This window comes from Megalobrama amblycephala, linkage group LG8, assembly GCF_018812025.1.
Source record: "Megalobrama amblycephala isolate DHTTF-2021 linkage group LG8, ASM1881202v1, whole genome shotgun sequence".
NCBI classification, from domain to species: Eukaryota; Metazoa; Chordata; class Actinopteri; order Cypriniformes; family Xenocyprididae; genus Megalobrama; species Megalobrama amblycephala.
The window spans coordinates 10,074,505-10,098,830 of NC_063051.1; the positions used below are offsets into that span (position 1 = coordinate 10,074,505).

Consider the following 24,326-nt stretch of genomic DNA (forward strand, 5'->3'; position numbering starts at 1 on the left):
ACGATGAAAAGGTTATTAATGTCCCCCTACTTTTCAAATCATATAGACTTCATATAAAGTGTCACTGAGATGGTAATATAATATAATATAATATAATATAATATAATATAATATAATATAATATAATATAATAAATTGATCATTTACATTTAAAAATACATTCAAATGTATTAAATTAAAGTTGATTACAATTTATTTTTACTGTAATATATACATGTTCCTAGTCTTAGTTTGCCAAAAATAAAAAAATAAAATAAAATAAAATAAAATAAAATAAAATAAAATATTACAGATATTACAGATGCTATCCGAAAGGAACGAATCACACCATTACAATCAAATCAAACTTGCCTCCACTGTACTGGTTCCTGGTTTGTTTTTCCCAACGTCTGAGAGGGATGGTAAAAAAAGGTCGTCAGTATCCACAGGAGGTGCTAATCCGTTCATTCAGACAAATGAAAGCTGCTTCTCCTCGCCTTTCATGCACACACACAATTAGGCTTTCAATTTCACTTTAATAAGCACTATTTCCAACAGTATCTCCAGCAACAATTGAGGCCTGAAAAACTACTTTAGAGGGGGACAGTTTCTTACAGTGGGGATTAAAATCAAAGACGTTTGCTGGGAATAATAACGAACAAACTTGATCTGTATTAGCATACGTGTCAGGGCTAAAGCAGGCGTTTCTCTGTCAAATGAGCTAATCTGCTTGGAGTTGAGTTGACGGTAAGATAGTCATCATCAGTGTTTGGAGGAGTTGACTAACGGACAGAAGTGTCTTCAGGTTTATGCATTTAAAGCATTTTAATTTGGAATATATTATGCAGCAACTATAAGGCATGACCAATCCATTTACAAGATAAACATGCATATATTCTCACAGAAACAGCTTCAGGTATAGACCATCCCCTATAACAGTGACAGCAAAACTCTGGACCTTTACTGTAGGGAAGTAAGATCACAATTTCTAATATCACAATTCTTTCTCTTAGACAACAATGAGATTTAAAGGAGAGCAAAAGGTGATTAAGTTCACACACTTTTTTTGTTGTTGAGAAAAAGACCTCCATCTTATATAATCTTCTCTAGAGGTCTCAAACTGTGCTCAGAATTGCTCCAAAAAGAAGAGATCTCAATATGAACTCAAACAATTCTCATTAAATTCTCCAAAGGATAAATTACCTGAGACTTCTAGGCAATTCTTTACTCTTATTGTACGACAACTACATTTCTCTCTCTGGGAATTGTAGGAGAAACATTGTTAACACTTTACAATAAGGTCACACTAGTTAAAATTAGATAATACATTAACTAACAATTTGTTCCAATATTTATTATTATTTTTATTATTATTATTAAATTAATAGTATTCATTTTTATCAGTAGTATTATTGTTAGTTAATAAAAATAAAATTATTCATTGTTAGTTTATTTTACCTCATGTCCATTAAATATTAACATATACAACTTTTGATTTTAAAGTCAGCATAAACAGAAGTTGTGATAGTCTTTTCTTCCCTATTGTGACATATATTAAGAGAAACGGCTTCTCAAACAAGAACAAGCGTAGGGTAAGACTTGATTTTGTCTGTGGGGAATTGATTGGATGGTTGTGTTTTGCTATTGGTCGATCTCATGTGAGTGACAGGTTGCCCTGCCCTCACACCTGTAGGAAAACACATGATCAGAAAAGAGAACAGATGTCACTGCAAGAATTCATGAGGGCACATGAATTTAAAAAAAAAATAACAATGATGTGCATGGATAAATTATTTGTAATAAATACTGCAATATTCGATTAGAAAATAAGAAGTCAGTTTATTTAGTAGTAAATAGAATTAATAAATGCTTTAGAAGTAATTTTCATTGTTAGACTAACGTAGTTACCTGATGTTAACAAGTGGAACCTTTTTGTAAATTGTTACTGCAATATCTGAGACAAAGTTATTTAAATATAAACAAGATGTTCATTAAGTCTCCTGTGCTACGAAAAAGCAGCATCTGAGCTGTTTCTGCTACGGTGCTCCATTTCTCCTAATACAACCATCCCTCCCTCTAAGCATCGCGCCACCCACCTCACTACATTCCTCAATGGCTTTTCTCCAGTGTCCATTCGTTAATAGGCGTCGATAATTAGACGGAAACTGTGTGGCTGTTTGACCCGTGCTAATTAGAAAGTTTGCAGACTTGGCAGCAGAATTCATCGGCGGGATAATGAATCATAAAACGGTTCATTACAGGCGGGCGAGGAAACGTTCTCAATCTCAATAAATGGCCAAGGAGGCCTGGCAGAGCCGCCAAAGCTGGACTCACAAGCACGCCGCCCCATTTAGTGCCTGAAAAGTGACACACACGAAAAAAAAAAAAAAAACATTTTCACTCTGAGCGGCTGTTATTACCAGAAAGTTCCTGCTTTCATCTTGTTCTATCTCTCACACGTCTACTCAGATCAGCTCTACACAATACGGCCCAGTTAAAGCTTTACTGATCACAGAAGTTTTGGACGTGTCCTCACTCGACCTGGATGTGGATAATGGGAGACTTTCTGACTGGACGTGCCCTGAGGAGTACAACACTGTTTGTGACAAAGTTAGTTTGTGGTTCTGCTGTGATTTATTAGTGGGGTTTACTGAGGCAAACATCACTCTTACTATTGCTTAGTACATTTGCATTACATTTTAAAGTAAAACTCATATGAATGATTCCTCCTACGATTAATGAGATGAGGTATGCTGCTACTCAACTAGTGATTTTATATGCAAATTTAACCTAGTGGATGACAAAATGGTTGAAAATTAAAACTGAAAAAGAGAACACCATAGAAACCACATAGCAACTATCTAGCAACCATACAGTACACCCTAGCAACTATTTAGAATGCAAATCCAAAAATTAAAACTGATGACCCCTTGACAAACTGCTAGTTGCTCAGATTAGTGGTTAAGACATAGTCTTAAAGGGGACCTATATCTTTCACAAGATGTTATATAAGTCTCTGGTGTCCCCAGAATGTGTCTGTGAAGTTTCAGCTCAAAATACCCCACAGATCATTTATTATAGCTTGTCAAATTTGCTCCTATTTGGATGTGAGCAAAAACACACCGTTTTTGTGTGTGTCCCTTTAAATGCAAATGAGCTGCTGCTTCTGGCCACCTTTCCAGAAGAGGGCGGAGCTTTAACAGCTTGTGCTTCGGTTGCTCAACAACAACAAAGCTGGAGAATCTCACGCAGACAAAATGAGGATTGTCAGTAGCGGTGTTCAACCTTACATTGTTCAAACCGGAGTCGACACTGATGGAGAGACTCAGGAAGAAGTTACAACTTTAGAATGAAACTGGATGTTTCTGAATGGTTAGTGGATAAATTTATGTAGTTGCTGTGGAGTTGATGCAACTCATCGACTGGCATGTGCCGTCATGTTCATCTTTTGTGCAAATCCAGCGTTGAATTGACCCTCGTTTATGAAGCAGTCTGGTGTAAAATGACGGCATGACAACAAAGCAGCCCGTTTGTTGTAGTATATCTCGCTTTGCACTGAACTTTGAGCGTCGTAACTTTGCAGATGTTGTTTATGCTCAAACAGCAACATTACACACTAACTAAAGTTAAAAAAGTGAAATCATAATTAACCACCCCTTTAACATAGTGGCTATGTTTATGCAACTGGCCACAGAACACCCTAGCACAAAGTATCTAGTACAAAACTCTGGCCCTTGAGATCCACTTTCCCGCAGAGTTTAGCTCCAACCCTGATCATCTCACCTACCTCTAACTTTCTAGCAATCCAGAAGACCTTGATTAGCTGGTTCAGGTGTGCTTGATCAGGGTTGGAGCAAAACTCTGCAGAAAAGTGGATCTCGATGGATTCTCGAGTTGAGAACCTAGTAATTATCCAGAACACCCTAGCAAACACATAGCAATCTTACATTTGCTCATTACTTGAAGGATAGCATTGGTCAAGATGTGGAACATGTTTTACTGTAAATACTGAAAAATATGGCTTTTTTTATTAATTGGATAAACTACTGACAGACTAATCCATCTTCAATCCAGCTGTCAGTAGCGGCACTAGTGTTTTCTCTGCTCAGCTGTGGAAAAACAAAGTCTTAGAGTGGTTTTATGATATGCACACAGATGCTATATAACTTATGATTAAATGTTTCTGGGAAATGCACAATGTTCTAATGGCTGTAAGAGCACAGATCTGTCTGTCAACTCTAACCTCAACAATCCTAGACATCCAAGAAGCTTCTCTTTTACTGACTGTACCAGACACTCATGAAGATGGATAATGTATAAAAACAATTCCTATACTAACTATTTGTCCTTATATAAACTCATTTCATGTTTCTACTAGGGATGCGCCGATCACGATTTTTGCAGCCGATACCAACTACCGATTTCTTGTCATCATGATCGGCCAGTATCGGTTCCAATCCCAATATTTCAAGCTTTATATACGTGATATGTAAGCTCTCAGTTGACTGTCACTGTTAATCCCTTACACCCTGAAGACATTTTTTAATGATTTCAAGTGACATACTTAAAAGTGTTGGCTTATAATTTTGTGCTGATATCTCAAAGCAAGCAAATGTTATGGCATTTGGAACCATGGTTGCCTTTTTTTATCAAAAGTCCAAAAACCTCTCCAATATTTATAATTACACATTATAGTAACAAGTGAGACGAGTGATGATCTTCGAGTGCTGTTTCAGCTATTCAATGGTAAATCAAGACCAGTCAATCTGAGCGATCAATCCAATCCAAAAGCACTCCAGCTGTAAAACAGTGTGCGATCGGTCCCTACACATTGTCCCTACCCACTATACCCACCCACCATACCGAGATCCAGTTTCCATTGGTTGAACCTTCAAATAACGTTGGAAAACACTGCGTCATGATCATGATGCGATCACATCCCGGAAGTCCTATAGCTTTAGCCAAGCAGCATGTCATGTCACTCAAGATCTACGCATCATGTTATGTTGTGTGTGGGTTCGTTTGAATCAAGACAAACTGCTCTAAATAAAAATTGCAATTTACTATGGTTTACTAATGTTTCACGAAGTTACAAAGCAGAACGTGACTCAAAAGCCTCACCTGTTTACATGCACGTCGGCAGCAACATTTTATAGTTTTACGTCAAATTTAGTGATTCCCGATCAAATCATAGAACGTGATTATTGGGTGACACCGATCTGCGGCCGATTGATCGGAGCATTCCTAGTTTTTACAATAAAAAAAATGTGGTTAATGCATTAACCCTTAAATGCATACCTCGGGTCTTTAGTGACCCGGGACGTCATTCACTACCCTCCTCCTCGTTCATTTTTTTAAAGTTAGACATCAGCCTTCTTGGTATTCCTCAATCAATTCATTATATAAAGAATATAACAAGAAAAAAATCATAAAATTATAAAATAATGCTTATTTTTGTATTCATTTTTTGTAAAAATTGTATAGGGTCGCAAACGACCCGAGGTGTGTATGAGTGTACGTATATTTTTTCTGCACGACAATAATTGAATCTTAGATGACAGAATAAGTGCAATTCACCTTTATTCCACAAGGTGGCAATGTCTGATACACAATGCTGAAGTGACGACTCATTTAGAGAGAAAACGAAATAATAAGAGAAACATGAAATGGCTCAGCGATTTACTGCAGAGCAAGTACTGAACGGAATCAAATATGACTGTAACTGTTACTGGATGGATCAGGATGGAAATATTGATTTTTAAGATGTTGAAAATTATATAGTTCTGAGAATATGTTTGAGATCGCGAATGGGCTCATATTCGTGACCTCAAAAGTAAAACTATTTGCTGAATTTACTGGGAAATGAGCTCTGACGAGGACAGTGATGATGACATAAAACATCTGCTCAAACGGAGCCCTTTCAAACTCCAAAAGGTAACAAAATAAGATTTATTTTATTCTTCTGTAATTGTTACTCTAATATCAGAGGAGTTTTATATTATCACGACAGGTAGAGATCCTTCCGTGTTAGATATAGATCCGGGTCGATAAAGACCCGAATATGTAAGAAGACAATCCCAAAATGCACTAGGGTGAGCTCAATGAAAAAAATACTATACTAATACAATGCTAAACCAACTATAAATAGGTTAAATTGAATAAGAAATTGACTATTCTACACAACATTTTTGTGTTCTGACCATTTTTATGCACATTAGGGCATGCAAATTATTGTCTATGTAGAGTGAAAATCAGTCACTAATGAGGTTCCATCTCTTACAGACCCAGTAAGACCAGAAAGATTCATTAATAAAGTAAATGAGGACATTTCTGAATTTGATTTTGGTTTTATAAAAGCAATAAGCCCAGTACAGTGATTTTACCATGGTTAAGGGGTGTTAGGCATGAAGTCAGGCAGGTAGGGTTTCAATTTTTCCTTCTTCAGTTGAATTTACTTTGCAGGACTATCTACTAGCTCCACTCTCCAATTCCCGTTTATCTAGATGTGTTTCATCCGTTGAACTCGTAACCCACCGAGTGTCAGGTCAGGACATCTTCTGTTGCCATGGCAATGTTTAATCCCTGTTCCCAGACATGGTGATTTTTTTTTACCAGACTGCTAATACTGCTTTACCTTCTCATCCTCGACTGTCCTTTAAGCCAAATTAGCAGCCTGAGCTGCAGAGAGGTGGAGAGGTTATCACTCATGCCTTTATTGAACTACAATTCCCATGAGCCCATGGTCACGCCACGTTACAGAGGACAGTCAAGACCTCTCAAAACTTTACTGATTAAAATGGTCAGTGCATTTCTAATATAAAGAATTAGTTGCAAAATCTACTGTTATATAAATAAATCATTTATTCTAGATCCCCTAACCACACCCCATACCTAAACATAACCACTACAACAACTACCTCGAATGAGCAGTAATTAGGAGTTTATTGAGGGAAAACTCCTAGTTAATAGTGAATATGTGTTCCCTAGAGTGCTATCGTTTTATTTATATTATATATTATAGAAAGGACAGAAAACAACGGAAGAAATAGGATATGTCGCAAGCCAGATTCAAATTTGCGAATTTTTGTGCCCAAAATTAAAGTAAAATTAATAATAAAATAAAACTTTTTTATCTTATAATGCTCTGCCTGTGAAACTTTATTTTTTAATTGGGTACCAAATAGCAAGTTTCAGCTAGTGGAATTGCTTTAGGGTCTAAGGAAGATTGGATTTGACGGTGAGACAGGATTTGGCCGGATAAAAGCACGTGTTTAAACCGCTAGGCCATGGCTCCAATGTGTTTTACTTCCATTTTATTTCTTTTTATTCATTCATTTGTTTTTATGGCAAATAGTCATCTAGAACACAGTTTAAATATATTTTGTTCACAGCTGCACAAATCCTCCTCATGGAAGCCATGTAATTGTTCTTAGTCAAAGAAACGTCAAAGTTATGCATCAAAGAGACCCTGATACCTGCTATACAGAGAGCCTCTATACATAATGGTTATGTATTACAGCAGAGCAAAAGTAACGTCGTCCAAATGTTTGATCACACTCTGCCAGCATTCATCTTCCGGCAATCATCCATTACCCATAAGCCTACAACATCCACAGACGGATGAAGGAGGCGCTCAGGATATTCTACAAACATTTGTCCTAGTCAACACACTAACAAATCACTGAGCGGCGCAGAAACACTTTCTAAACACCAAAAGAGCCAACAATTTTCTCCTAAAGCTGCACTCTTAACATAAAAAAATAGTATATAAACAATGTGTAGTTTAAAATTGTGCCCCTTTAAGAACGTTCAGAATGAATCTTGCTATCATTTTCGAAGGACCGCTCAGAGGATTCCCAGGAGATGTTATCAGAGATACAAGACTGTGATTCGGTTGTGAAATCCTCCACAGACATCAGACAGACAGATATCACATCACACACACCAACCGCTGGTTATTTTCAGATACTTGGCTTAAAACGAGAGAGGAAAATGCTTTAGCGACACTGGAATTCAATAAAAGAGGTAAAATGTCCAAATAAATCCCACTAAACAGTACAGCAACACAGTCAGTTATCATTATACACTGCTCCGCTACTCCATGTAATGTAATAAGAGAAAATAAACAGTTGTTACCATAAGGGGCCATCTCTACCTGATCTGACCTTTAAAAATGAAGTCAAGTTATATTAAATCACAGTTTTGACTTGACCAGAACCAGTTCATTTAGATCAGACGTTCTCAACTGGTGGTTCACGACCCATCGGTCACAGGCGGAGGAAAAAATAATGCAATGCAAATAATAAAATGCATCTAAGAATGTTTTCATGCATGGTGAGAAAAATAAACTTATTAATTATATCTTGTGTTCTGGATGTCAAACGGTGTGTGTCTAATCAAACTCTATTTGGGAGCAATTTCATCTGTCACAATGTGGATGTCAACACGGGCAGGTTGAGTGACATGCCATCATCCTCAAAAAACAGTTGTAAGTTAAATTAAAAAGTCAATTTTCCCATACAGTTATTAATTTGGCAAATTGTTCAGCCAATCCAGTATAATATTATTGATTTTAAGGGCATTTTATGTTTACTTTTGAAGGATAAACAATTTTGGGACTACGTTCAGCCACAATGGAAAATTAAGGCTCTGAAGCAAAACTGAGAACCACTAATCTAGATGACACTGTATGAAGAACATGAGAAAACATTTGTTAATACATCTACTGCTATACAGGGTTAATTTAGCTATTTTTGGGTTAAAATCAACCCAAGTTGGGTTGAAAATGGACAAACCCATCAATTGGGTTGTTTTAACCCAGTGGTTGGGTTAAATGTTTTATTTAACTCAGTTATTTAAAAATGACTGTATTACTTGCTTAAAATGAATCCAAAGTATGTTGGAAATTAACATTAAATAATATGTTTAAAAAATTAACATTTACTAATAAGTTTAATGAATAATAATTGAACAAATTGCTTATTAATAAAAGTTCACCTTTAGATTATTTTTGTTGTGTCTAGTAATTATGTATCTAATTTTTAATTTCCAACCTATTCTGGGTACATTTTAAGCCAGCCATATAGTCATTTTTAAATAATAGTTGGGTTAAATAAAACTGCCCAGCACAATGGGCAAACATTTAACCCAATCACTGGGATTGTCCATATTTAACCCAACTTGGGTTGTTTTTAACCCAACATTTGTAAGTTTGGGGTCTGTAAGATTTTTAAACGTTTTTGAAAGAAGTCTCTTCTGCTCATCAAGGCTGCATTTATTTGATCAAAACAAAATAGTGTGAAATATGAAGTCTTCAGTATCACATGATCCTTCAGAAATGCTGATTTGCTGCTCAAGAAACATTTTTATTATTATCACTGTTGCTGCATCATATTTTTGTGGAAACCGTCATGCTTTTTTTTCAAGATTCTTTAATGAATAGAAAGTTACAAAGAATAGCATTTATTTGGAATAGAAATTTTTAACAAGCTCAATTAAATGCGTCCTTGCTGAATAAAAGTATTTATTCCTAATCGTCTTCCTGACCTCAAACCTTTGAACGCTAGTGTACGTGTTTGTCGACAGCACTCACAGCCTTTGTAGATGTCGGTAGGAATCTGTACAGCCGTATATGAGTAGTTGACTTTATTCTTGAAGTTGGGGTCCTCCACAAACTCCAAAGACAGAGAGTTCGGATTTTCCAAGAGGTTTTCTCCATCATCATCATCCGGCTGCAACGAGAAGAACCAGAGAAACATCAGCACACACACACACAAGCTGAATGCATTGATTGACACAGCAAACCTTTGTGCAGAAAATCATTTAGACACACACACACACACACATGCATCCATGATTAATTAGACAAACACTAATTACACAGACATGACAGGGGTAATCCTGCCTCCACAACTCAAAGGTGGAGACTCTTTGGAGAAAAAGCCGTAATACATCGCCAGTCTATTCATCCACGACACAATACAACAGCAGGTATCAAAGTGTTCACAAATTGCAGAAAATCAATTAGCGTCGGCGATGGCTATCGTATTCTCATTGAAGTCCTTCAGGCGATTAACCCTGTCAATAAATCACCACAATGATTGCCGAATGACGGCCGCTCTACCCTCTACTTGAGTCCGCCACACGGGCTGCTAATTAGCATTTTAATGCATCTCCAGTCAAAAATCGGCACGAAAAAGTCTGCCTTTGAAAGAACTTCAGTGACTGAAAGTATCAAGGCAGCACAAATGGCATAATCACTGGGATTTTAATGGTTTGTATTCATTAAATTCCTCATTCTTAATGTATGCTGAGCATAAGAATTGAGTCTATTCGTAAACTGCATGTTAATTGCACTTAGTTGGAATGGCCTTTTTCCACAGTATGTTTGCAGTTTGTATACTATGTGCAATATTCAATTGGAATACTAACTACATTTGCCAAAATATGCAGGATACATCCGGTATCTCACAATGCAATGCACTTGACGTGACCTTACATTTCCAGTGTGACAAACAAACCTGAAATAATAATCGTGATTCATATCCCTTTCATTATATGAATCACAAGACATTTTAACACTGGATTAAATGCAAAATAAGCACGAATATGGAGTATTTTGTTGTCTTTAATCTTCAGCCTGACCTTTTCTGCAATAATTGTCATTATTCAATCATTTTCCACTCATTAATCTTTTTCTCTTTAATTCTTCATCTCACAATCAAACCATTGCCTTCGTGGCAGGGTGAAGTACGGTGTACAGTAATAGAGAGGCACGGGTTAATTGGGGTTGACGTAGTAAACACTGTTTGTTTGCTTTTTGTTTTTTTGTTAAATTAAATTCAAGCCTCCTGCCAAGTGAGGACTGATTTATGGCCTGCCTTTAATTGTCTATTAAAATGCAATTATAAACTGTTGTCGGGCTGAACGTAGAGACTGTGGTTTTCCGATACCCCTCAATGAGACATGAACACGCAGACACACACGTATGATACAAATAACCTATTGGAAATGGGAAAACCGTTTGGCATCCCTTTCAGTTTAGCTGGTAATTTAAGATGGCACATCTGACTCCAGTTAAAACTGTTTTGGTTGCAGTTTCATATATGATCCAGAGCATTAATAATCAGAATATCCTCAGTAAGTCATTATTAAAGTTAAAACCAGGTCTTAGATCAGCTAACCTGAACTAACAGGATTAACCATTTGGTTTTTAAATATTGATACTATGCAGAGAAACTAAAAGAAGACCTATTATGCTTTTTACATGTCTCTGAAATTAAATAAGTTCATATAAATTTGTTTTCACATTTTCAATTCAATTATGTGTGAAAACTCTTAAAGTCCCCCAGTAGTCAATAATTGTATCCCTTAAAACTCGTCTTTGATCACTAAAACGACATATTTAAACATTTTTTCCTTGGAAAAAAAAACTTCATGCCTTAAAACAGCTTGAATTTAACTCATTTAGTATACATGGTTCTATGAATATGCAAATTAGCCCCGCCTCCACTCACTCACACCAGTTCCACTCGTTGATGATCACATGTTGACGTGATTGCAAGGTAGTTTGTGACATCAGAAACACCAACTATTTTAAACCACGTTTTTGAGACTGCAGTTTCAGCAATGGTGTTGACTTATGCTTTAAGACAAACCATGTGCAAATTCATATTAAAAACACCATGTACATATAAATAACATTAAAAGCTTGATTTTCACCACAGATGTACTTTAACTTTTGGCATTCGGATCAAATAATGAGCCAAAATGGTGATAAAAATGGTGGCTGATATTAATTGCGGTTCTTTTCTCACACTGGAAATGGAAGGTCAATTGGAGGACATTGCATTGTGGGATACAGTATTCTGCTCAGTGTGCTCTGGTTGTGCACTGCATATTTTGGCAAATGTAGAAGGTCATGTTGCTTTTCCATGCATAGACAACATCTTCATACAGCATTCAAGGTACATACTGTATACTGCAGAAATAGCAAGTATACTCTTCTGAACAAAGCCAACATGAAAGTGACATTTGCAAAGCATTTTACTTCAGTAAGGTGACATTTCTGGGTGCTACAGCATATTGAACAGAAAATAATAATAATAATGATGGTGAGCTGGACCCACACGGCAGCGGATGCATCATCAGAAAAGAAAAGCTGCTTTAGACGAGGAGGAATTTGCGACGCTTTAATATGAAAACAATCATTATATTTCTTTAAAACAACATTTATAAAAACTGTCCATTTTGATTTGATGCATAAAATCACTCAAAACTCGTGCTGTCTGCTTGTTAAACTGAGAGATTAAACTAATGGAATGCTATAAATGACCGCATCAACCTGATAACAAACATTTCAGTGTTTTTCCAGGCAACACATCACCGGCACACACAATTACACCCCATTTTCTGCTCGTTTAGACACGTTTCAGGCAACTGATTTGGAAAAGTCGTCTTTGAGGGGATCTCAGCTCGATGTCCTTTATTTGTTTATTCTTCCACCTGACTATCCTTCACTCGAGTGTTTTTACCGTCAGTCAAGCCCGGTCATAATTACCCAAGACAGCTTCTAATTAGGAGCTCAAAATCCACACAGGACCGACTGATTGGTTCATTCGCCCCGTCCATACACCACCTGTTTAACTCCATTCATTACCTCATTTGTTAATTTTATCACCCTGTTTTGAAGGTTTAATTAAAGGTTGAGAGAGACAAAAATGACATTTTGAGGACTCTCTCACCTTTATCTTTCAAAGGTTCATTTTAATCACAATCAAGCATGTTTAGTAAATATCACGCCCTTTACTATAACCACGAGTTTCAACACACTACTAATTCTACTCAGCCAGGCCTCGCCCCCTTTTTTTGTGGGCGGGAATTATTTAAATGAGGAACATTGGCACATTTCTAAAAAGCATATATATATATATATATATATATATATATATTTTTTTTTTTTCAGCATCATTACTCCAGTCTTCAGTGTCACATGATCCTTCAGAAATCATTCTAATACGCTGATTTGCTGCTCAAGAAACATTTATTGTTTACAATTGTACAAAATATTTGTGTACAATATTTTTTTTTTCAGGATTATTTGATGAATAGAAAGTTCAAAAGAACAGTGTTTATCTGAAATCTAATCTTTTGTAACATTATAAATGTCTTTACTGCCACTTTTGATCGATTTAATGCATCCTTGCTGAATAAAAGTATTCATTTCTTTAATTTCTTTTCAAAAAAATAAAAATAAAAATTCTTACTGACCCCAAACTTTTGAACGGTAGTGTATAATGCTACAGAAGCTTTGTATTTCAGATAAATGCTGTTCTTTTGAACTTTCTATTCATCAAGGAATCCTGAAAAAAAAGTACACAACTGTTTTCAACATAGACATATAATAAACACTAGACGCCCCATTGGCCGCTGGACCGTACGTCAACGGCGCCGCCATGTTGTGCGGGGCAACGTTCGCATTACGCTCATAACTGGAATTGAGAAAAATGCCTGCTTCGTGTGCTGCTTGGGGCTGTACAAATTGCTGCACAATTGAAAACCGATCTCGGGGAATAACCTTTCACAGGTAAGACTGAACATTTGTTTCTGGTTGTATTTGGTCATTATATAGTAGTTGGTCACCGGAGTCAGACTAAAATAGATAGCGATGTCACTAATTAGCTGTGAAAGTTGAGACGTGAGTTTACATGATTTCTAATATAGTTTTAGCTTATGTTATTTTATAAACTAAAGTTTAAATATGCATCTCTATTTTATTAAAACCGACTTTTATGACAAGTACTTGTTACGGCTAGGTGACTGATATTTTGTTTGATTAAATGGTGATTTGTTTATATTTTTATTTCTTTTTCAGCCCATTGCAACCAGGGATACACAAGCCTCAAGGAAAGCTGAGGAGAGCCTGTCAGTGGACTGTTCTCACCATTTCCAAGAGACTGATGGAAAATATATAGCCTTTTGTTGTTATTATTATTATACCAATACTATGTTATTATTGTACTAGTCACTATTTAATTTACTGTTTTTATTATTGTCTATATTATTCTGCAATTGATATTACATTGTATTTGCGATTATTATTATACCAATACTATTATTATCAATTATAGTTATGATGTTATATTATTGTCTATATTCTGTAAATGATACTACATATTCTATTGCTATTATAATATTATTATACTATATGCTATTATCAATATATTATTATGATATTATATTATTGTACTTATTTTATAAATGTCTATTCATTACTATTTTAATTGTTGTATACTGTTTGTTTATTGACAATATTATATACTTTATTATTGACTATATTATTATATTATATACTACATAAACTATTTCTTATAGTGTATAACAAACTATTTACTATTCTCAATTTCTTTATTTGCATTGCACTGTAGATGTACCATATCATATGTATTACCATAAAGGATCCATCAGTTATCTTTGTTGTTGTATGTTTTTGGAGTATCTTTCTGTAAATATCTGTATCATTTTAGTGCTATAAAAATACAGAAAGCAGCCTGTGTGATTTGTATTTGATGATTTTTGTTTCATTTTATCAATGGTGGTCAATTCTAAGTTCAAGAAAAGCTAAAATTACGTTAAAGACAGATAATCCCTTTTTTACAATAAGAAAACATTATTTAATTTAATGTGAAAATTAAATTATATCTCAGTATGGGCGTTTTCACAATTCTTATGCAAGAATAAAGCAGTCAAATACATGACAAGCCTGAGCTTTGACTATTTCTTATTAAAATAAATATTTTATATGTCTAACTATAGAGATCTTAAGTAACTAGAACTTTTTGTACACCACGTACATTATAAACCACTGAAATTGGTTGATAAACGTAAACATTATTTTTGTTTTTATCCAGAAAAACCGCAGCTCGTCTGTTTACTTGTGTTTGTTAACAGCGCAGTCTTGCCCCGCACAATATGGCGGACTCGTTGACGTATCGCAGCAACAGTCCAAAGCGGCCAATAGGGCGTCTAGTGTTTATTATATGTCTATGGTTTTCAACATTGAAAATAATCATAAATGTTTATTGAGCAGCAAATCAGCATATTAGAATGATTTCTGAAGGATCATGTGACACTGAAGACTGGAGTAACGATGCTGAAATTTCAGCTTTGCATCACAGGAATAAATTACTTTGTCAAATATATTTAAATAGTACACAGTTATTTTAAATTGTAATAATATTTCACAATATTACTGTTTTTTACTGTATTTTTAATTAAATAAATGTCGCCTTGGTGAGCAGACGAAACTTCTTTTAAAAACATTAAAAATCTTAGTGGTTCCAAACTTTTGGACTGTGCTATATATATATATTTTTTTTTTTTCAGCATCATTACTCCAGTCTTCAGTGTCACATGATCCTTCAGAAATCATTCTAATATGCTGATTTGCTGCTCAAGAAACATTTATTGTTTACAATTGTACAAAATATTTGTGTACAATATTTTTTTTTCAGGATTCTTTGATGAATAGAAAGTTCAAAAGAACAGTGTTTATCTGAAATCTAATCTTTTGTAACATTATAAATGTCTTTACTGTCACTTTTGATTGATTTAATGCATCCTTGCTGAATAAAAGTATTAATTTCTTTAATTTCTTTTCAAAAAAATAAAAATAAAAATTCTTACTGACCCCAAACTTTTGAACGGTAGTGTAAAATGTTACAAAAGCTGTTCTTTTGAACTTTCTATTCATCAAGGAATCCTGAAAAAAAAGTACACAACTGTTTTCAACATTGATAATAATAACAAATATTTCTTGAGGAACTAATCATCATATTAGAATGATTTCTGAAGGATCATGTGACACTGAAGACTGGAGTAATGAGGCTGAAAATTCAGCTTTGCCAACACGAGAATAAATTACTTTGTAAAATATATTCAAATAGAAAACAGTTATTTTAAATTGTAATAATTTTTCACAATATTACTGTTTTTACTGTATTTTAATTAAATAAATTAAGCCTTGGTGAGCAGACAAAACTTCTTTTAAAAACATTAAAAATCTTACCAATCCCAAACTTTTGAGCGGTAGTGTATATATATATATATATATATATATATATATATATACACTGTATATACTGTAAAATATACTGTAAATAAGACTTTTTTCCATTCAAGCAGACCTTTTTTTCTTAAGTAGATTTTAAAATGAATAGTTTCATCACAGTATGTGAATTTTATGTGTGTGTATATATATATATATATATATATACACATGAAAGTTTCACTTACCGTGAAAATAAATATGTATTATGGTAGTATGCTATTATGGTAGTATGATATGATACCGTATTATGATACCTATTATGGTAGTACGATACCGGTTTGATGATATATCGTGATAAATATTCCTGAAAATCGCCACCTACTGTCCGAGAGTGGATTTATATTTTCATTCAGCCTGTCTGTCATTTTTGTTCAGACTAATGTGAAAGTCGGACCAAATTTTTGTGGAAATTTTGTGGTTAATTTTAACCGGTAAATGGAAAATAACCTAATGTGCACTCTAAAAATCTCAACACTTTGAATAATAAGCTAGCCTATGTAGAATTGTTTATGGAGCAGATAAAACACCTTTTTTTATCAGTTTGACTTAAAGGCTGAAATGTGAGGTTTATCATATTATAAAACTTTTTTTGTGTTAAAGCTTTATTTGAACATGTAGTACAATGTTAGTAGATAACATGTTATATTGTAAGTCATCCAACCAATATTTTTTGTTCATTTAAAAATGCAGCCATCGTTTTTAACATTATAATTTCAATGTTTATGCAAACAAAAAGTGCCTAGTGCTGCTAATTTTATTTGTAGTTTGTTGGTTTTCAGCATAAAACTTGGTGAAATGATTTCAGTGTGTTTGAGCACTTTTTGAACTTTTTCAGCACATTTTAAAGTTTTAGTTCACCCAAAAATGAAAATTATGTCATTAATGACTCACCCTCATGTCGTTCCAAACCCGTAAGACCTCCGTTCATCTTCGGAGATATTTTAGATTTAGTCCGAGAGCTTTCTGTCCCTCCATTGAAAATGTATGTACGGTATACTGTCCATGTCCAGAAAGGTAATAAAAACATCAGCAAAGTAGCCCATGTGACATCAGTGGGTTAGTTAGAAGTTTTTGAAGCATCGAAAATACATTTTGGTCCAAAAATAACAAAAACTACGACTTTATTCAGCATTGTCTTCTCTTCCGGGTCGGTTGTATATATCCGCTTTCACTCTACAGTGACGCTGCTTCTTCTTCTTCTTTCCTGTTTTACAGCGGTTGGCATCCAGCTTATTGGTGCATTACCGCCCCCTTCTGCTCCGTCTGACGCTGATGACGTGTTATTTAGTGCGCCGAGCTTCGTTTACAGTCTGAGGGAGACGCACGCTGTATTCAAGCTATTCTACATTGTATTTTGGTATTGCTACATTTTTTAAAATGGTGCGTAAGTGTGCATGTCACGGATGTCCTAATCGCGTCACTGTCCGGAGCAGAAGGGGGCGGTAATGCATCAATAACCTGGATGCCAACCGCCGTAAAACAGGAAAGAAGAAGCAGCAGCGTCACTGTGAAGTCGTGAACGTGGATTGACAACAGACCCGGAAGAGAAGACAATGCTGAATAAAGTCATAGTTTTTGTTTTTAAATCTAAAATATCTTAAACTGTGTTCCGAAGATGAACGGAGGTCTTACGGGTTTGGAATGACATGAGGGTGAGTCATTAATGACATAATTTTCATTTTTGGGTGAACTAACCCTTTAACAATACCGTGATAATACTGATAACCGTGATCATTTTGGTCTCTATAATCGTGATATGAAATGTACAACTGTGTTCTACCTTTAGAAGCTGCAACACATGAAACACATCTACACTGTGCCTCGATCTGCACTATCTAGCATGTTCATGCATTTGTGAACCTCTAACTCCTGTGGTAATCTGTTATTTGTACATCAGAGGACTTGGCAACTAACAGCCAGCAGGCAGATGTTGGTGTTTGAATGTAAATAACTTTGTGCTTTTGGACCAATGACGACATAATCAATTAAAGATGAAGCCACTGAACCATCTGGATTATGATAAAGTAATATGAGCGCTTATTTTTACAATTTTACTATGAATTCAATATTCTATAAACCTCAAAGGATTTGTAGATATTTTTATATCTCTAAAGTTCTCCAGTAATTGCATTAATACAGTAGAAGCCGTCCATACATTGATTATAGTTTCTGGAGTGTGTCTGCAGTTGAGCGTGTGAAGGAATCAAGCTCCGCGCACTTTCTGACCCTGCGTTTCTCGGGCCAGTAGGGTGCGAGGTAGGGGTCACGAGGGTCTCAGGTGGGTCGTCGTCCCCTTGGCCCCTTTAATGATGAGCGATGTCCTCCAATTAGAGACGTTGACAGCCCCTAAAGCGCTGAATCATTAATCACACGCCTGCCCGCTTCTACCGCACAAAATCACACTCTGATTTATGACTTCTTGGGCTCTATACTTTTCCTTCTCTCTCTCATTGTACCTCCATTCCTCCTCTACTCATCCGGCCTGATGTAACGGCGTCCTTCTCCACTGTGTGAAATCAATCAGCCACAGAAGAGAGTCGCCGTGACCTTTTACTTATACAATGAAAAGGTTGTTACTGAGTATATACGATACATGAAAATATGGTGACGTGTATATCGGTGTCCCAGAGAAGAATTTAGTTGCTCTATGATAACTCAGGAGACTTGCATTCTCTTACTCTTTCATTAAAACGGTCAACATCGTTGCACATTTTTCTCCGTAAAAATGATTGATGTTTCTAAACCAATTTCAAGCTTTGAGTGACACAACGACTTGAATGTAAGGAAACTAAACAAGCACACTGTCAAATATGCAATGAAAATAAATAAATATAGAGATCAATATTTCTTACTGGCAACAAAAATGAAAAATGTCACTTACAACATCCGAGTCGCCTTTGGAGTCGTAATACTGGATGTCGTTTTCCTAAAACAAAACAAAACAGAAATATTAAATGACGTAAATATTTTTTTGCTAAAAGTACTGCTTTGAGGACCATTAAATAACCTGGTTTCTATGCAAGACAGAAAAAAGTGATCCTTATCAGCTCATTTATTTCCTAAGAATATAAAGCAATAATAAAATTACAACCCTGTCCCGAGGGCACTGCCATGAGACGATAATTGTCATTTGTTTTGAAGCTGTCTGTTGTGGTTTTGTATTTGCTGTCGCATGCATGTCTTTTTTTGTGTTTGCTGAATTAGGGATTTGCTGCTGAATTAGACATCTGCTCACAAAGCATAAAGGCCGTGCCTTTTATTAAATAAATAACATGACATAAGATGAAACATAACACTGAAACTTCACCTGCCATTAGTTTTGACAAGACGATCACTAGAATGACACATTATTTAATCAAAATTGACATTATTCACTCACAAAATCAATCACTCACTCACACTCTAACCTCTCTCATCCTCAGACCAGAAGCTCAATAATTCATATAGATTAAAAATGTTTACGCGACAAGAGTGAAACCATCCTATACTCACAATTCATTCATTAATCAAAGTGAATGCTAGATTTGTCAATATACATAAATACTGAGACACTGCATTTGCATCTGAAGGTAACTACCTGAAAGCAGAGATAGGCAAGAAAAGAACAAAAAAAAGTATGAGAAAATGAAAGCAGAAGTAATAAAAATAATAAGAATTATTATTATTATTTCAAATGCATTATTATAAAAAATGAATACTGTTAATCAATACTGAACACACAACTTTTAAAATAATATGATAATACATGATAGGCGAGAAAAAACAAACATTTAGTGAGAAAATGGAAGCAGGAAGTATAAGAAGAATGATGATGATGATGATGATGATGATGATGATGATAATAATATAAATAAATATTATAAATAAATATTTCTAAAAATAATATTACATAAAAATAAATAATGTCAATATTGAACATATTGATTTTTAGTAAATTTAAGCAAACAAACTCATTGCTTTAATACAGTATAATTTTTCCATGACAGAGTATGAGGGTGAAATTACAGTAGGATAGAATATGCCACTGCTACGTTTACATTACGCCTCCACTGTCATTTGCTTAATTCAGTTGGATAACGTTCGCTTCAATTTCATCCAGCTCAATCCAACACGAGGTGTCGTACATAGCACAGCAGGAGTTCACTGATCATGTGACGAGATGACTGACAAGACCATGGCGGAGAATTCGTTGCAAAACAGAGCCTAAGAGTCTAAAAGAGGTAAATGTCTTATCTTGTAGAATGTGCGTTTAGCATCACCGCTCCCTGTTCACAAAGTATGCGCAATTCCGAAAGCGAAAGTAAAACGCAAGTGCGAATTCAAATGTGATTTCAATGACCCGCATTTTGAAAGCGGCTCCCTGATGCATGCAAATATATCCCAATATCAAAGCTGTCTTAGGCTAGACTGTGTAGTTGTAATCATCTCTTAGCTCTGTAGAAAAATTGGATGTCTATTTGCACTTTTTTCAGTCTAGTGCAGTAAATTACATCCCATGTCTAATATTGGAAACACTATTAAGTGGTGTGCTTGAATTTCTTCCAAAATATGAGAAACATCCATGACGGAACAAGTAGAAATAGACCAAAAAGGACATAATTTGACATATTTTAGAGTACAAAACCATCCAAATGTTTATTAAATGTGAGTGATGTTGTGTGTGTGGCTGTGATTTGAATGGATAAGCATCAGCGTGCCGTAGTATCTCTCAGTAGATGTAATGTGCTGCCGTATAACTGATTGTTTCATACGATTGTTTCAACTGGTTTTAGAGCAGCATATTCATCTGTCCTGATGCCAGCGCTCACACACAGAGAGCCCCCGCGGTCTGATGTCTCACGGGGGTCTGCGTCTGATCTCCTCCCTCTCTCCTCCTCTGGTTTCTACCTCCCGTTGATGCAAAATCAAGGGTAAAACTGGTTGGATTTCACTGCTTTTCTCTGGAACAGCATCCTACAATATTCCATATACATGCACAAAATAATTTGCATATAATGGGCATGTTATATATTTTATATATTCATAAGAATATCAGCATTGATTGTTTTCATCAGCTACAGTAAGCTTTATAACCTGTAAGTTGATGAAAACAATGCGATGCAATAACCTCGTAATTCCATTTGAGAATCAGAAATCGCTTTTAAGGACTACAACAAACGGCTGGTAGGGACTACAACGAGCTTCTTCCATGGTTAGTGACATCACTAACCCTAAAATTTACATAAACCCCGCCCCGAGAACACACAACAAAGGGGGCGTGGCCATGTTGGGCTGCTTTAGAGAAGAGGAAGAGTTGTTGTAGTAGAGTGTTGTTGTCATGCCGTCATTTTACTCCGGACTGCTTCACAAACGAGGGTCAATTCTACGCTGGTTTTGCACAAAAGATGAACATGACGGCACATGCCAGTCGATGAGTTGAATCAACAACACAGCAACTACATAAATGTATCCACTAACCATTCAGAAACGTCCTAAAAGTTGTAACTTCTTCCTGAGTCTCTCCATCAGTGTCGACTCCGGTTTGAACAATGTAAGGCTGAACACCGTTACTGACAATCCTCATTTTGGCTGCGTGAGATTCTCCAGCTTTGTTGATGTTGAGCAAAAGCTGCCCGGGAGCAGCAGCTCATTTGCATTTAAAGGGACATGCACAAAAACGGCGTGTTTTTGCTCACACCCAAATAGGGGCATATTTGACAAGCTATAATAAATGATCTGTGGGGGATTTTGAGCTGAAACTTCACAGACACCTTCTGGGGACACCAGAGACTTATATTACATTTTGTAAAAGGGGCATTATAGATCCCCTTAAAAAAATAGTGTTTTTTCCATTTCCTGAAAAGTAGCATTTTTGGAGATACAAGGTTTCCACCCAACAGCGATATTAGCACTTTTTGAAAACTGCACTGCACATCTAGTGAAACAACATTTTGATCCATTGTATATGGTTTGAATGACAATAAACTCTAATCTACATCTAATCTAACCATACTGCATAACACATACAGCAGAGTATACTGAATACTACATTCTGCATATTATTTTTTAATATATGAAAAAAGTATGCTTGCCAAATGTTTCAAATAGTATTATGTTATTGTTTATACAATAAGTATGCTTGAATTGTCTTAATGTCTTAACATTTGTTAATACACTTAATGTGTCAACAAAGAGATAAAAATTGCAGCTGGGTTAATTTGGAAATATCATCAGAAATGTAGTTGTTCATGTAAGTTATCAAGGTAAGTTTCACGATATTCAAATATGACTACTAGTATTTGCATACTGCAGAAACAGTATGAGTAGTATGTTAGTGTGCTATTCTGAAATAGTGTCTCCTCCTCTCTCTCTCTCTCTCTCTCGTTCTCTATCCATGCCAGTTCTATTCCCGTCTCTCTCTACAGTGCCAATCCAAACAAACCAGACGCCAACACCATAGTGACAACAACAGTGTCTGAGCTGGTCACAAGGCAGTGGTCAAAAACGCTGACAAATCTACACAACCCTGCAACTCACACAAGCATGACGGCAAACACACACTCTCTCACAGCATCATTCTCCCGGGACACTGTCGGGAGTGGGAGATCAACAGATAGAGACAGAAATAGAGCGAGAGAAAGTTCCATTCCTTAAAATCAAAAACCCAGTCAATCGTGAGCGATGACCTCCCGCACCAGACTGGAGAAACTCAAGCAAAAATATTTTTATTTATAAACCCCATAACTCCATTATGGCAGGTCAAAAATCTGCATGAAAATAAGACAAGGAAAAATGATTTATATATATATATATATATATATATAAAATTGCTGAATTTATGCTGACATGTTTAGAAAAATGTCTATAACAACACAATATTGAATTTATTATTTAAGCATGTTAATAAGGCACACATTTTAAAGATGACCCTCAAGCTGTGCAAAGGTCACAAGCTCTCTGAGGGGTTTAAAGGAGGGATACAGACAACAGAGAAAGAGAAGGATGAGGAGGGAGAGAAAAAGACAGAGAGGGACGGAGCAATAAGAGCTGAAGCGAGAAAAGAGGAGCGACCGATGGAAAAGAGAGGAGAGGATGGGAGGCAGTGGACTATTAATAGAAGTTCTCTGCAAAGACAATCCCTCTGGCGGAGTGTGGGTGTCTCTAGTGAGCCAGTGGGCTGCAGTGTGTGTGAACTGTAAACATGTGAACTGTGATCTTACAGTTGTGTAGACGTCCACCCTCACACACCTGTGCTCAACACACTAACAGCACCTGTCAGAGCCACCAGACGCTAATAATGGACCAGACACAGTTAAAGGCTCTTATACTACAAAAAAAAAATCAAGGATGATAGCATTGCCACAGTTTTTGACATCGATATGATGCGGCGTTCTAAAAATGTGGCGCTTAAGTTAAAATGAGTTCAACTTTTAAAAGAGGCGTCTCTAAACCTGCACTGCATTTTAACCGCAAAAACGCGTTCTGTGTAACTGGTCGAAAGATAAACTGTGCATTATTACTTCAGTGTTGTTATTTAAGCAGACAGTTTGCCTCGTGCATTCAGTTTAACAGCATTAAAAGTGAGGCCAAAGAGGGCAAGGTTTCAAATGAACAATGCATATGTATTTTAAACACATGCAATAAATGCACGTTCTTGAAATAATTTTAAACTACTATGACCCACTTTAGTATGCGCCGGTGGCCAAATGGCACTTTAAAATCAATCAGAGCTATAGAAATGTATATATTAATATTTACAAGTAATTTAGGCTACAACACCCTGTAATTCGCACCTTGATATATGTAATTTTTTTCTGCCCGTTGTGGCTCGTGTTGTGCGATTGTCAGCCACTGCTTTTCCGCTACACACTGAAGCGTGCGTTTTTTCTTCTTTTTTTTTTCAGCTAAGAAAAAAAAGGCCAACTGCAATTTTCATGTTAATTTTTTTATTGGGTGGGTATTCTACAGCCCTTCGTAACACTTCTCAACACACAGCCCACCCTTGCCCATGCCTAGAGCCATATGTACAGTTGCATGAAAAAGTACCCTAACCCCACATGGGGAATGATGTCAGGATGGAATCGATTTCTGGTGTGGATATTGAGAGGGATTTATTACCACCCAAAAAGTATTAAATAAATAAATTAAATTAAATATTAAATAAATAAAGACTATTTATCTCAGGTCTCTATTATAATTTAATATAAAAATATAATATTATATAAAATAATATTTAATATATATTTATACACAGTTGCAT

The 24,326-nt window shown here is 35.7% G+C and overlaps 1 protein-coding gene across 2 annotated transcripts in view; it reads right to left on the bottom strand.

Moving 5' to 3' along the window:
- The window catches only part of cacna2d2a (calcium channel, voltage-dependent, alpha 2/delta subunit 2a), a 383,618-nt gene that overhangs the window by 76,608 nt on the left and 282,684 nt on the right, over positions 1-24,326 (bottom strand). For both annotated transcript variants that reach the window (XM_048199167.1, XM_048199168.1), the window contains exons 5-6: positions 18,969-19,013; positions 9,572-9,710 (exon numbers count right to left, since the gene is read on the bottom strand). In XM_048199167.1, the coding sequence (XP_048055124.1) occupies positions 9,572-9,710; positions 18,969-19,013 (184 nt within the window). The remainder of the gene's footprint in view (positions 1-9,571; positions 9,711-18,968; positions 19,014-24,326) is intronic.